We start from the raw sequence: 14793 nt of genomic DNA, 5'->3' as shown, positions 1-14793 counted from the left end.
AAATCTTGACCTTTAAAAAACATTTTGATACTTGAAGCACCAATCAATAAGCACAATCCTACGACTGTCAGAAAGTCGAAAAGAAACAAATTCCTTTTCATCCATCGAAAATCTATAAACCCTAATTCAGAATTTAGCCCCGATCACTTCTAACTTTATCTTCAGAATTCAACTGAGCTCATCCATCTGTTTTTCGTCTCCTCCCATACTAACACTAGTTGATAGCGAAGCGAAATCAGGGTATAACACTTTCCGTTCTGTTCGATACAAATTTGGATTTTAAATTTCTATCTGATCTTTCTTCTACCACCTTATTTACTCCCAATCAATCAGGTAAATATACCAGATGCCTCGATTATTATATTATTATTTTTTTTTTTTTTATCAAGTTTTTGATTTGGATTCTTTAAAGTTATTATTAAAGATGATTACAAAGTTTGAACTATCAATTTTCCTATTTTGCGGAAATCTAGACTGTCATCCTCTAATCATATTCAATAATTACTTTGTTTCAATCTCAAGCTCAACAAAGGTATCCAATTATCAGATGCAATTTTATTTTTTTTTATTTTTTATTTTTTAAGACGGACTGCGATTTTAGTTAAATTGTTTTTCAGATTTATCCAATTTTCAAAAAGTTATATACGAATGTGGAAACAAAATTTGTTTGTTTAATATTATTGTTCATTAACCAGAGGAAATGGGAATATAAAATAAGATGTTGTTGGCTGAATGCTTGTTCTTTTTAGAGTGTTGTTGCTTGTAGTTTGTAATTGAATGTGTTACTAAACGCATCTAAGGTCACGAATTTTCTACTATAGGGTATCGGTCTAGTTCCCACGCCTTACTCCCAATGCTATTTTCTCTCTCTGGTTAGCTCAATACCTTTATGAGTTGTGATTTTACTTTTTGTAAAGCTTTTTGAGTTTAAGTTCTTACCAACTTATTTGAAACTACTTCTCAATATCTACTTTTTTGCTCTCTTTTTGAGAGAGCTTTTCTAGAATCTCACCTTGCTAGTGCAAGATTTACATATTGATACTTGGAGTGAATCTTTTGGAAATACTCGTTTTGTCTGTATTTCTCATTATCATTAGATGTTGGTAATCATGTTATTGTATCTCGAATTTGACATTTTGCATATATTTTACAGGTCAATCTCATATCTTTTATTAATTCCTTGGTTACATGATATTATTGACTGTTGGTAAGAACCTTTTTGTTCAAAATTTTATTTATCTGTTCTTCAAAATTCAGGATAATCCTATTTTTCCCCTTTTTTCCTTCCCCGCAATCAGGATACATTAGCGTAGCTTCTTCTTCCTTATTTACTGCAGATATATGATTGCTGATTTTTTTTACCAAGGCCTTTTTTTTGTAAATTTTTTTGGTGATTTTGCTGTCTCGATACGTTCTAATTGATTTCTCTCTGCTTCTTTCATATTTTTGGTGTCCGAGATATGAATTTTACATGTCATTGAATCTTGCAAATTAAGTGAAATTGAATAGCTGCTTTTTTAAACACTATACCTGTACCATTTTATTTTAAACTAGCAGCAGTCAGTTCTAAGAAGACCTTTCTGTGTACGTTGACCTCCATTTAATTGATATTTCTAAACACCATCTTCCTCTTCCATTCCGACCAGTGCTTCAGATCTAATTAGGTTTTCACCTCGACAGCAAAATTTCCAGACCCCAAAGTACTGCCACCTGCCATATTTTAAGTGCCTGGCCGAGCAGTATAACATTATCTATCAAGATTTGAAGGAAATATGACAAAATTTATGTAAAAGTTTTTAACCCTGATAAAGTATTCCTGAAACTTCACTTTATATATTAGACAAGAACTGTATCTCTGCACAGCATTCGTGTTACAAATATATAAAAATTATTTGATGCTGCAGATTGAATAGGTCTATTAATATGTTTAAATATCTTTTGATAAAATTGACAACTGCAGAGTCATGAACAAGATTATCCAATCTCCTTGTAGAGATACCATACTTCTTCCTCAGCAGACAGGGCGTCTTGTGGGTTTCTTATAGGGTGTTTCCGGAGCTCACAGTTGGGGTGAGGGCCCAGAACACGGGTGGGGATTGGGGAAAGAGGTACTACCATTTCTGTAGAGAAGAAGCTAAGGGCACAGAAGTAGTAGAAGACCTTGTCTTAGAAGGGATTAAATTGACTTTTTGACCATGCTGTTGATAAACAGTCTAAAGGAAGGCTTATTTCAGTGACTATGAGAAAAGGGCACTTTAAGAAAATGTCTGTGCTATTGCATTACACTTAAAGAAATCTGCAGCAATTATTATGTTCTCATTCTAGAAAATATACAGCTGGAGTTATTATTTTCTTATTCATGTTTTAATTTTTGCAGATTAAGCGTGAGGAGAGGGTGATGGCGGCATTAAAGGACCTTCTTCCACCTGTAAAGTCATCAGGGACCACACATTATGACCACTCTAATGATCCTTGGTTCAAACAGAGGTACAGCTCATCTGAGGCTGAAATATCCGAGATGGTCAAGCCCAAGCCGGTGCCACCATACTTGAAACGGGCTGGATTTAAACCTTCGAAGCCTGAGGACTTTGGCGATGGAGGAGCATTTCCAGAAATCCACTATGCACAGTACCCACTTGGTATGGGAAGGAGTAAGTCTCAGAATGCCGGTTCAAAGACTTTGCCTGTTACAGTGGATGAGCATGGGAATGTGAGATATGATGCGATCGTGATGCAAAATGAGAATGCAAAGAAGATTGTACATTCACAGCATAGGGATTTGGTCCCGAAGGTCTTGAAAGATGATGAGAAAGAGGAGGAGATAGATGATGATGAGATGCAGAAAGTGATCGATGAGACGACGCTGGAGACTAAGGCTGCACTTGAGAAGATTGTGAATGTGAGGTTGAGTGCTGCGCAACCAAAAAATGTTCCCACACAGTCTTCGGATTCTAAGTTTATTAAGTACAAGCCATCACAACAGTCAGCAGCCTTTAATTCAGGAGCCAAGGAAAGAATTATCCGAATGGTTGATATGCCAGTTGACCCCTTGGATCCACCCAAATTCAAACATAAGAGGGTCCCAAAGGCATCTGGTTCTCCCCCAGTGCCTGTTATGCATTCTCCACCTCGTCCCGTGACTGTGAAGGATCAGCAGGACTGGAAGATTCCACCATGTATTTCCAACTGGAAGAACCCTAAGGGTTATACAATACCGCTTGACAAACGTCTGGCTGCTGATGGTCGGGGGCTTCAGGATGTTCAGATTAATGATAATTTTGCTAAATTGTCAGAGGCTTTATATGTTGCAGAACAGAAGGCAAGAGAGGCTGTTGCAATGCGATCAAAGGTTCAGAAGGAGATGATGATGAAAGAAAAGGAGAAGAAAGAGATGGAGCTGCGGGAGTTGGCCAGGAAGGCGAGATCTGAGAGAACTGGTGTTGCTCCTGCTGCTGCAGCACAAATGCCTTCTGAGAGGGGTGCAATCAACAGTGATGACATGAGTGTTGATTATGAGCGTGTGAGAGATGCCCCCAAGGAGTCAAAGGAGGAAAGAGAGGAGAGGTTGCAGAGGGAGAAAATTCGTGAGGAGAGGCGTCGCGAGAGGGAGAGGGAGAGAAGACTGGAGGCAAAAGATGCTGCAATGGGGAAGAAGAGCAAAATTACGAGGGATAGAGATCGTGATATCAGTGAGAAAGTTGCTCTTGGAATGGCCTCGGCTGGAGCTGGAAGAGGGGGTGAAGTTATGTATGACCAGAGATTGTTTAACCAGGAGAAAGGGATGGACTCTGGTTTTGCTACTGATGATGCTTACAACGTATACGATAAGGGCCTATTTACTGCTCAATCTACTATGAATACTCTGTACAGACCGAAGAAGGATGCAGATGACGAGATGTATGGAGGTGCGGAGGAACAGCTGGACAAGTTAATGAAAACTGATCGTTTTAAGCCTGACAAGGCATTTACAGGAACATCTGAAAGAACTGGTCAAAGAGATAGACCAGTTGAGTTTGAAAAAGAGGCTGAAGAAGCTGATCCATTTGGTTTGGATCAGTTTTTAACGGAGGTAAAGAAAGGGAAGAAGGCCATGGATAAAGTTGGTACTGGAGGAACCTTGAAGGCTGGTGCAGGCTCTATGCGTGATGGTTTTGAAATATCTGGTAGATCACGCATTAATTTTGAAAAGGGCCGATAAATGTGATTGAGAAGTGGCAGAAAAAGGTCCTTTGGTCGTTCTCCCCGTGTTATTTAGTTCCTTTTTATGCCTACTATTTCCACTATATGAAGTTAATGTTAGATTGGATTTTATTCTCATATTAGCTTGCTCTTATAATTCTGTAATCTTTGAATATGATTGCCTACTTTGGTTCATGTTCACTTCGTTGAGAAGATGGTGGACAAGACCGTCATCCTGCTTTTCTGTTCCTCGCGTTTTGATCTGTATTAGATATATCTCCCTTATTAGCATTGCTTTAATTACTGCTCAAATTTTGGTTAAGCTTGTGTATCAATTTCGTGTATATTTTTGAGGATTCATTCAGCTGCGCGTTGGTTGGTTGGTGGTGTTGAGTAATTACCTTGGAAGGAAAATCTGGTGCTCTCTGTTGCAGTTTGACCATTGGTGTTGAGTAGTTACCTCAAGAGGAAAATTTGGTTCCCTGGTTTACGAGTCAAATGACCATCTTCTTAATATATATCATGGACATTCATCCTTTTAGAGAACAGAATGCTCATTCGCTCAAGGATGTTCCAAACTAGAACCGCCTGGTGTGGTCGGAGTCAGGTTTTGTTTTTGGCTTTAAACAAAGTACATTGGTTCTCGGTTATTAGAAGAGTAAGTCATTCGTGTTAGGGTTTAACGATTTTTGTACTTGGCCAAATTTGTACGACGAGAGTGAGAATAAAAGTGTATTACATGAGCTCCGGTACCATCTTGCAGTATGTGATCTTTCTCTATTATGAATGCTATGTGAAAAATTTAATCTTGAAAAGTAGGATATCCTTATTTATTTACGTTTAGTTGTGCTTTGCTTGAAAGTTTTATTGTAGTTGTAGAATAGCCGCAACATGGTCTTCTTGTCAGTATTCCACCCTCATGGCAAATATCACATGGTATTATTCTTGGGAAAACTTGTGCCATTCACTGCCGGTAATGATATCTCAAATTCGTTTTCTTGTGATAAAAACGAAAGTATAACAATCCTTAACACAGAATGTGATAATTTTAGTAGTTTACAAGTAGGTTAATCCTCTGGCATTGAATGACCATGACAAAATACATTTTAACACTAGGCAATCTCACATCGTCATTGCCCTGGGCGGTTAACTTAGTGAATGTTGATTGTATGCAGATAAATGTTCAAGATAGAAGAAAAGATTTAAGCCAGGGGAGCTTGACTACAAAAACTATTTTGTTTCTTTGTAGATTGAACTTGCTCTAATCTTATTTACGCACTGTAAATTTTCACTTCTCTAAAATATTCCATAGTCTCATTATTAAATTATGTCGTTAAGGCCAAAATTTATTAAAAAGAAAATAAACACAGTTTAATATTTACAGAAAATAGAGATTATAAATAAAAAAAAATATTAATGGAAATTACACAAAACCATACTTTAAATATTCAAAATTCCTAAATCAGGTTAGAAGTTTGATATTTCAAAATTCAGATTTTTTTAATTAATTATTTAAATAAACTAATTACCAAAAAATAAAACCCTACCCACTACCCAGATGTCACTACCCATCTCTTCCCTCTTCCTTGCTCGTCTCTCTCTATCCCTCACTTTCTCTTCTCCAGCGATGATGCAGCCATCGTTGCAGTCGATGCTACCGCTGTGAAGACGCGTCACACCAACATTGCCCGTCGCCGACTGCTACAGCAGGAAGCTGCGTTGTTGCCTTTCTCTTCCTCGATCAACCATCCTCGTAGTTTTTGCTTTCTAAGGACACAACCCTGGTGTGTTCCAACGAGACATTCACAATCAAAATAAGGAACCACTGCACGAGCGAAAAACAATATACCAATAGCTACGCACACCGGGATCGCGATCTTCGTCCCTAGATCTGAAAGCAGCGTCAACCCCATTCTTTCCGAAACCCTCACCAAAAATTAGTTAAATAGATATTTAGAACGCCATATCTGAGGGTTTGTTGGTGGCAGTGGCAATGATTTTGTTGGTGGTTGGGCGACTGGTTTGTTGGTATTTAGGTGATGGTGGTGCACAGCCACTGGTTTTGGTTCTGAAATTGGGTATGTTGCTCGTTATTGCCATGGCAGTGATAATGTTGGAGTTGATTTTTTGGTGGTGTTTTGGTGCAGTAGTTGTGGTGGTTTTTGGTTGTTAAGAGTGTGCTGGTGGGTAGCTCCCATGTTTTGAAGGTGGGGGTAGACAGCGATGGTCATGGTAGTGGTTGCGGTGGTGATGGTGAGATGTTGGTGGCTGTGGTCTGTTGAGGTGTATGTGTTGATTTTGTTTGAGACAGTAGTGTTGCTGTAAGGTGATGGTCTTGGCAGTGACAATGTTTTTGGCATTGGTGATGTTGGAAGCAGTGGTTGTTTGGTGGTGATCGCAAATTATTTGGTTGATTGTGATCATTAAATTGATTAATCTGTGATCAATAAACAATATGTGACTAATAAGAATGATAAATTGTGACCAGAAAATAATGTGTGACCCGAAAAATTAATAATTTGTGACATATAATATTTGTGATTTGTGACATACAAATTTTTAAAATGTGGCCAAAGAACAAATTGTGACTTATGAAAGTTTTATATTATGACAGCAAAATAATTTGTGATCTTAAAAAATTTTGATTTATGATCGAAAAATAATGTGACTAATTAAATTGTGAATCTGTGATCAAATTGTATAGGTCTATAACTTTAATATAGTTAATTAATAAAATATATAATTAATTGATTAAAGTATAAATAAATTTTAATGAATGTCTAATTTTTGAAATTTGAAACTTGTATTCTTACGTTTGAAATGGATAATAGTTTTATCTTCTTAGTTATGAAAAATTTTCTCAAAATATTATTTCTTGTCCCACTAGATGGGCTTCGATCCACAACGAGAGCCCAGTTACTGACGGACCAGGCTTAACACAAAGCCCGCTATTCCTTTAAAACAAAACCACCTAAAATGAAATGAAGAGAAAATCTCTCATTTTTCAAATTCCAAATTTTCTCAAAATCGCTGCATAAAAATTCGATACGTTCCCAGCAATTTACCATGGATAATTCGAAAGTTCAAGAGGTAACGTATAAAAAAAAAAAAAAAATCTTGATGAATGAGTAAATTATGTTGATTTACGTATATAGAAAATTTGGTCCATTTGTAGTTAATAATTGTAAAAATGCAGATATTGGAGAAGCAATTATTGACTGTGGCGAAGGCTGTGGAAGACAAGATAGATGATGAGATCTCGGCTATAGATCGGCTAGATTCTGATGATTTGGAGGAGTTGAGGGAGCGGCGATTGCAACAGATGAAGAAAATGGCGGAGAAACGTAGAAGCTGGATCGCCCTTGGCCACGGCGATTACTCTGAGATCCCCAACGAAAAAGAATTTTTCTCTGTTGTCAAAGCCAGTGAACGCGTTGTGTGCCATTTTTACCGGGAAAATTGGCCTTGCAAGGTGCATATACATTGGCGTAATACATTAATTTATTTACAAGTCTGAGTACGTTAGCTTTTGTAGATTCGCATCTGTGATAATTAGTGAAAATATCTAATTTTTAGCTTATAAACTATTTAATAAGTGATATTAGCTGATTGTTAGATTTTAGTGCAAAATGGATTCTTAATCTGGTGGAGTTTGTATAGAAACTGTTTTATTTTAGTTTACGCATAGTACTTGAGATTAGACTGTAATTAAGATCTTTATAATTGAATGATGTTTTCTGTAGGATTAGAAAGGATTAGAACACCACCATAGCAGGGTCTGTTGAAAAAAATTATTCAATCGGGATTCAAGACTGTTTTTGTTTTGACTTAGTCATGTTTAGATTCTAAGATGCTTGATTCCTTGTGAAGATCACAAGAGCATTTGTGGCTAATATCAAGCGTGAGAGGTAAAAAGTGCAAAGCATTGATCTGGAAGTCTAGAAGTAGAATTGAAGGCTCTCTAGTTTAGTTTCTTGGATAATTAATGGAGGATGGAATTAAAGTTATCCAATAACTACGTTTTCCATTTTTACTTGGCACGAGACGTAATGATTCATGTTGCAACGCCCTTGTGAATTTCATTTTGATATATGTTCGGCTTAATTGTTTGTGAGGTGGCCTTTTCTTTTCCCTCCAGTATTTACTGATGCAAAGTCACTGTATTTGAAGGGGTCCTACCTCTTTGTGCAACTACTTCGATCCCCTTTCTTATTTGGTTTTCTGAATTAAGAAAGAGTTTATCTACTATCAGTTTGATGCTGGTTGATATAACTGTTGTGACAATAAACATGGGGGAAAAAAGTTCGATCCTTAGAACCAAGTATTATAATATAAACCGAATGTTTTGCAACATTAGACACACAAAGTTAACTGCTAAGTTAGAATATTGTTGTATTGCATTGCCTGTAAATTTACAGGTATTGAACTTCATCCTGACTTCTTGGCAGAGGTTAATTTTGAGAAATAAATAAATCAATGTAGCTCAATTGCAGGTCATGGACAAGCATCTGAGTATATTGGCAAAGCAGCACATTGAGACGCGCTTTGTGAAAATCAATGCTGAGAAGAGTCTTTACTTGGCCGAGAAGCTCAAAATTGTGGTTCTTCCTACCCTTGCCCTCATAAAAAATGCTAAAGTGGATGATTATGTGGTATGCAAATGATTTACCATTACTATTAATCTCTTGGGTTCACATTTGATCTTGTGAAGCTTTATCATAGCTGAAATGCAAATTAGGTTGGATTTGACGAGCTTGGTGGAACAGACGAGTTCAGCACTGAGGAACTTGAGGAGAGGTTAGCAAAATCCCAGGTTATCGTTTATGAGGGTGAATCATCGCTCAATGCATCCAAATCTAAAGGCAAAACCAAGAGCGTCCGTCAAAGCTTATACTCATCAGACTCTGAATAGACGTAGAGAGTGATCTGTTGTAATGTTACTTTTAGTCATGCTGTGGAAGCATTTGGCAGTATTTTCTATATCATATAGAATCTAGTGATCTACCTTGAATTTGAAGGGTAAAAACTTCCCCTGCATTGTTTCACCTGTCTTTTAGGGGTAATTTCATATCATTTTTATGTGTTTTTTCAAATAGAAAGATTGGATTGTTGAAGATAGAATTGTACTTTTAGTTTGTTCTAATTGGATTCATTTTCTCAAAATTCGACCTTTCTCCCACCCCATTGTGTACGCCTGGATGTACTGGGCAAAAATTGAAGAGAAAAAAGAGCTTTCGTCGTAAGTATGTGTTTTCTACCTCTTCTATTTAGGCGTTTTCAAAATGCCCAGGACAGTCCATACGTTTATTGCTCAAATCATTGACTAACACGCTCAACACAAATGTACAGCTATACAAAATGTAAGCAAAACACAGGTCTTGGAATTTGTTCACTTAAAATCACACAAGTTTCTTATTTCTACAGGTATGAACTAGCAAGTTTTGGTTCTACATATTATTCTACATGGAAAACAAATCATATTGTTACATGTACATATTAACATAGTTACTATTTTGGATAACAGACAAATATGTATATACACATGTAACTGAGTAAATTAAAGCTGTTGTTAACTAACTTATTCACTCTTCAGTACTACCATTCTCTTCCACACAAGGCAAGGACAGAAGTTCCATAAGCCCCAACCGATATTCTAGGCCTCTAAGGTAGTGTCCCAGCAACATGCACCTTCACCAAATAAAATGACAAATGTGAATCCCAGAACATAAAATCTACAGAAACCAATTTTATTATCCCAGCTTGAAGATCAGTGATGCAGTTTATAAGCCTGTTCCTTATGAAAACAATGAACGGGTAAAATCTAGCCAACGATTCTTACGTATAGAGAAATATTACAAGCCTGTTCCTTGTGAAAACAATGAACAGGTAAAATATGTCTAGGGGATTCTAATGTCCTTAATTCCACATGCATATGGTCTCTTAAACTGAAGGTGTTCAAAATTCGGAGCGAAAGAGAATCCACCACTATTAGATTTCATGATCCATGCTGTAAGACAATAGAATGGGGGATACCCAAACATTTCTACAAATTGAAGAAAAAAAATGAAAAAGAACAACACAATTGCCTCAAAGAAAAAATGAAAAATAAAGAAAAACAAAACATTTCATTTTATGACTTGAGAAAGTTAGTATAAAATGGATAAATAATTTATATTTCTAGACAAGCATACCCTTGACAAAGTAAGTAAACAGAGATATATGATCTAACCAAAACAGCAGGCGTGCCAGATAATCACGTGTCAAACAATTAAGGGGCTGGAATTGAAGGGAAGTGTTTTCAACAAGATCAATGCAGTCTTCTTCTGTTTCAATTATTATGGTTCCTATAGCTGGGTCGTCAGAGAGATCAGGTGCCTTTGAATGCATCTTAGGAGAAAGGGTAGCCAAGAGACCATGTACTACAGAATGTATCGCATCCTTCAACTCAGGAGATGTCGGTTCTGAAAGCTCCGCTACCTGTTCAATTGAAGTAGCAGTATCCATCACAAGAATGAAGAAAACAGAAGGATGGACAGTAAAAGCAGAGTTGATAGAAGTGGAACTGCCACTTAAAGCTAGTTGTCCTCCCTAATGAAAAATGACGAAATTGATGCATGCCTCGTGAGCCAGATGAAGTGCACAAACATCCCAAAAATTGTGAAGATTATACTATCAAAAGTAGAGTAGAAATTGTCCATAGCTAAAGTGTGCATCAAAGAAATGGAAGGATTACTACCCACTGAAGTTGCAGAAAAGTGATAGATATCCCCAGTTTAATATAACCTTTTTTCACCTCCCTTTTGCAAGATACTGCATCTAGTGCAATTAATCCCAGTCATACTAGGAGGTGATGACAACTTCATGAGCATTCCTTTGCAGATTTTTATGTTGGGAAGTTAAGAATAGCAGTTGGTTCTACACCAAAGATAAACTGGACAAATCCTAAACAAGTAAACATTAAGCAGTGTTGTGATATTCAAATTCCTATTCCAAAATGGGTTCTCATGAAAGAAAAAGGAAATTTCAGTCAGTAAAAATTATAGAAAACATCATATCTATTCAATTCGAGAGGTCTTGCAGACGCTGAAAATGAAATTTAGCAAAGAAAACACGTTTTCTGTAAAATGTTGATTGCTTAGCAAACCAAAATTATTGCAGCAACAATCGCATAGTTTATTGCAATATCATCCATAAAGATCAGTCTCCTTATATGATCACTAGCACTTCTACATATATGCATACCTTTTCTGGTTGCAAAGATCTTAAATAATCTAACAAGTCATTCTTTTCTTCCCCCACAAACTGTTGCATCTGTAGAGCTGCAGATTTCCTCTTAACTTCGTGGAGCTCCTTGATTAGGCAGGATTAATAAACAACAATAGAATGTCATATAACATTTGTCTAAATAGGAGAAATGAATAAGGATTAAAAATCAACATGCGAAAATAAAACCCTCTTTGAGTGGCACTGAGCGTACACATGCAAAACAATAAAAAGGAAAGGGACAATCAAAAGAGAACCCACTAGACAACCACTAATATAATAACATAACCAAGAAGAACTAATCAATCCACAAAAAATGTAAACCCAGTTAGATGGTAATCTACTCTCTAAATCATGGAAATTGTATTTACCATGATACTCCACACAACAATCAAACTTACGTGGAAAAATACCCATTACATCCAATTTATGGAATATTGCTATACAAAATGGCAGCTTCCATATTTCAGCCACAAATTGAATACTGGTAACTGATTTTAGTTCTCTTATTTTAAAGTAGATCAAGAGATAGTCTATTGGCCCCAGGCCCCATGTCCAAAGTCATACTATCTCATGGTAAAACAGTCATTTCGTTTGAACAAGTGATATTTGTTTACTCCCAAACCATATTTGAATATGAAATTACTGTTTTTAGATAACATGGTTAATTAACAAAAAGTTGACAATGCATAGCAAAGCCAAAGCTAACGTTGGAAAAAATTAATACGTTGGAGTTTAAGAAATCCATGATACCCATGAAGTACACACCTTTCTGACAGAAGATAAACGAGATTGCAATCTCAACATATATTCTCGAGCTTCAAGAGACATTTCCCCAAGATCTGGAATCTTTGATGTAATTTCACTGGTTGTCTCTGATAATGGCAAGTTGTCTTGTCTGAAAATTTTGCTCACTCCATCTTCATTGATCAACAAACCTTCACCTTCAAGTTTAGAATCTTCAGTATTTTGCTTATAAATATGTCCTTCATAGATTTCAAGATTTTTCTCAAGGCAAAGCCAATGTTCAGCATTCCGCAATGTATACCTGCAATAAAATAGGATACCATAAAGTAATCTATTATGCACTAGCGAAAATTCAAAACAGAGTTCACTAATGATTACAGAGTCATGCCCGAACAGCTCATGATATTGGACTAGATAGTGACCTTGGAAGCAAAGAAGAGACAAAATTGAATCATTAATTTTTTTCAGATGACTTGTACAAGTAATAATCAAAAAATAAAAGTTATATACACTAACATTTAGGTCGAATGAAGATGCCGCACACAAGAGAGAACGTTACATAAAGTAACTTAGTGGTAAAATATAGCAACTTTAGAGTTATAATAACAGTTATGCTAACAACTCTAGATAACAAATAAAACTTCTCTAATATAGAACGCTTGCACATGTATGAGATACCACTAAAATCATTTATACACGATCTTCTCGTCTGAGTATTCTCAAATGTTAGAGAACCTAGAAACCAAAGAAGTTGACAGTTTCAAAAAGACAGTGGCGACTTATATATCTTCCACCACAATGATTAAAAAAAAAAGAACACATCAGTATAATCTATCCTAGAAATACACCAAATGATATACATACTATACCCTAGCTGAGAGCTTATTCAGACTCAAGCACACATCAGGCACGGGACTCCACCAGAGGCAAGCTCCATCCTGGGCTGATATGACCATACAAATTTACATCATGATTTGAGAAAATAATGAAAGGTCATGGCATTTAGAATCCAAAATATCCCACCCAAGGGTTCCAAACAATAATGCTGAACCTCAAAACAGTCAATTGATTCGCTTCTAAGCTCAATTTATCAGTTAACTTGTTCTTTAAACAAGAGCCTACATGCTTGTCTTGCAATCTCCACTGAAAGTACCTTTGAGCCGTCTTAAGCACATAAATCCACATCAGTAAATAAATTAGTGTTAGGTCACAAAGTTGAAGATTAGGTAGCTTCCTGAACAAAATATCTAAGAGAATGAGTCCCTGATTCATGAGATTACACAATCTATTCTCCAATTTATTTACTTCTAGTATATTAGTATGAATCAAGTGCACATGGCAACAAACCTATTGCCTTTGAGAGGTTATTCACAAATTATAAACAAACCACAACACCATAGGATAAAGTTAATTATTATATTAGACTAAATTATTAGCACTCACTTTCAACAATATTTACTTATCTTCATTACGCATCTCATTATCTTTATTTTTTTCGTGCCCAATAAAATAGTGTAGTATGTGTCACGAAAAGTGAACCTACCCGGTCATCATTGAAGAAATCAACAGCTTGGAGAGTGGTTCCCATAACGCATCTATCATAACCTGAAATCGGTCAGATGGAAGCAAACCCAACATTCCCGAAATGGTCCTTTTCATGGCATCTATAGTCGTAGGTTGAACGTCTTTCTGAATAAGGCTCACATCCAAAGGCTCTATCTCATGTATCAAATTTGAGAGAACTGATTTCTGGAAAATATAATATTATGTCGAGGTATTAATATGCATTATCAGTTCCTGGCAGACCTACTACCTCTTTGCCTTCCCTTAAAATCTATATTATTTGCAAAATTCTAATCCCACATCTCTCCCAGTCATTTGCAGCAAATCAAATAAGCTAGCCATTATATATTCTATGTATCTTTCATTCGGCTCCAATAAAGTCGATTAGCCATTGCAACTTCCATTTGAAATTTAATTTCCGACATTTTACTAAGCCAAGATGAGTTAATTTTCTGTTGACAATCAAAGAATTTTCGTTGTGTTCCTTCTCTAGTCTAATTCCCAAGCAAAGTTAGCTATTTTAAGAATTCCCCGAACCAGCAAGATTACAAAATATATATATATATATATAACTACCAAATTTAGTAAACAGAAAATAAAATTCAATCATATAACCTCTCACCTTCGATATATATATATATATATGAAATCAAAACTACCAAATTTAGTAAACAGAAAATAAAATTCAATCATATAACCTCTCACCTTCGACCGTGAATTCCCATAGCCAGCAATAAATTCCCCACCGGTAGAAGAAGCTAAAACTAGGGTTCTTAGATTTGAAGATTTGATAAAACACCTAGTGGGATAATTAACAGTGAAAGGCCCAGCAGGTGAAATCCCGCAATGACATCGTATGGTAGGAAGAGGAAGAGGAGAACATGAGAGAAAGGAAGCGAAGATTGCCATTAACAACCACTACCTTCTCCTTCTTTCTCTTCTCTTCCCCGATGGGCCCTAAACTGTAACTGCCACAGCCCACAGCCACAATATATGTATTATTTATTGCGTGTCCGTGAATTAACAGACAATAGGATTGAG

General features: G+C 36.3%; 3 protein-coding genes across 9 annotated transcripts; 2 read left to right on the top strand and 1 right to left on the bottom strand.

The window, feature by feature from the left end:
* On the top strand, positions 1-4922 carry LOC111410647 (SNW/SKI-interacting protein A). 6 transcript variants are annotated; one of them, XM_023041095.1, is made up of 4 exons: positions 10-240; positions 1154-1207; positions 1961-2265; positions 2378-4479. In XM_023041095.1, exon 4 carries the CDS (start codon positions 2399-2401, stop codon positions 4196-4198), a length of 1800 nt encoding a protein of 599 aa, XP_022896863.1. In that variant the 5' UTR covers positions 10-240; positions 1154-1207; positions 1961-2265; positions 2378-2398; the 3' UTR covers positions 4199-4479. The 6 variants fall into 6 exon arrangements, with proteins under 6 accessions (XP_022896864.1, XP_022896863.1, XP_022896861.1 ...); XM_023041096.1 differs by lacking the exon at positions 1961-2265 and having other exon boundaries at positions 1-240; XM_023041093.1 differs by lacking the exon at positions 1961-2265 and having other exon boundaries at positions 10-333.
* Positions 4923-7170: 2248 nt separating this feature from the next.
* On the top strand, positions 7171-9342 carry LOC111410646 (thioredoxin domain-containing protein 9 homolog). The gene is made up of 4 exons (XM_023041091.1): positions 7171-7269; positions 7376-7651; positions 8673-8831; positions 8918-9342. Exons 1-4 carry the CDS (start codon positions 7246-7248, stop codon positions 9089-9091), a joined length of 633 nt encoding a protein of 210 aa, XP_022896859.1. The 5' UTR covers positions 7171-7245; the 3' UTR covers positions 9092-9342.
* A 198-nt stretch (positions 9343-9540) lies between these two features.
* Positions 9541-14742, bottom strand: LOC111410645. Of its 2 annotated transcripts, XM_023041088.1 has the most exons (6): positions 14458-14739; positions 13733-13938; positions 12211-12490; positions 11422-11529; positions 10409-10656; positions 9554-9867 (listed from the first exon to the last, which is right to left on the bottom strand). In XM_023041088.1, exons 1-6 carry the CDS (start codon positions 14659-14661, stop codon positions 9762-9764), a joined length of 1152 nt encoding a protein of 383 aa, XP_022896856.1. In that variant the 5' UTR covers positions 14662-14739; the 3' UTR covers positions 9554-9761. The 2 variants fall into 2 exon arrangements, with proteins under 2 accessions (XP_022896857.1, XP_022896856.1); XM_023041089.1 differs by lacking the exon at positions 11422-11529 and having other exon boundaries at positions 9541-9867; positions 14458-14742.
* Positions 14743-14793: the final 51 nt, after the last annotated feature.

Source organism: Olea europaea, chromosome 15 (assembly GCF_002742605.1).
Source record: "Olea europaea var. sylvestris chromosome 15, O_europaea_v1, whole genome shotgun sequence".
Classification (NCBI taxonomy): domain Eukaryota; kingdom Viridiplantae; phylum Streptophyta; class Magnoliopsida; order Lamiales; family Oleaceae; genus Olea; species Olea europaea.
This window is presented reverse-complemented; position numbering and strand designations above follow the sequence as displayed.

Coding starts and splice junctions, on each gene's coding strand:
- LOC111410647 (XM_023041094.1), top strand. CDS start 2,399: ATGGCGGCATTAAAGGACCTTCTTCCACCTGTAAAGTCATCAGGGACC.
- LOC111410646 (XM_023041091.1), top strand. CDS start 7,246: ATGGATAATTCGAAAGTTCAAGAG. Junction 7,652..8,672: donor GGGAAAATTGGCCTTGCAAG/GTGCATATACAT, acceptor GCTCAATTGCAG/GTCATGGACAAGCATCTGAG. Junction 8,832..8,917: donor CTAAAGTGGATGATTATGTG/GTATGCAAATGA, acceptor AATGCAAATTAG/GTTGGATTTGACGAGCTTGG.
- LOC111410645 (XM_023041088.1), bottom strand. CDS start 14,661: ATGGCAATCTTCGCTTCCTTTCTCTCATGTTCTCCTCTTCCTCTTCCT. Junction 11,530..12,210: donor GTTTATCTTCTGTCAGAAAG/GTGTGTACTTCA, acceptor TGCCTAATCAAG/GAGCTCCACGAAGTTAAGAG. Junction 9,868..10,408: donor CTGGCACGCCTGCTGTTTTG/GTTAGATCATAT, acceptor TATTTGGTGAAG/GTGCATGTTGCTGGGACACT.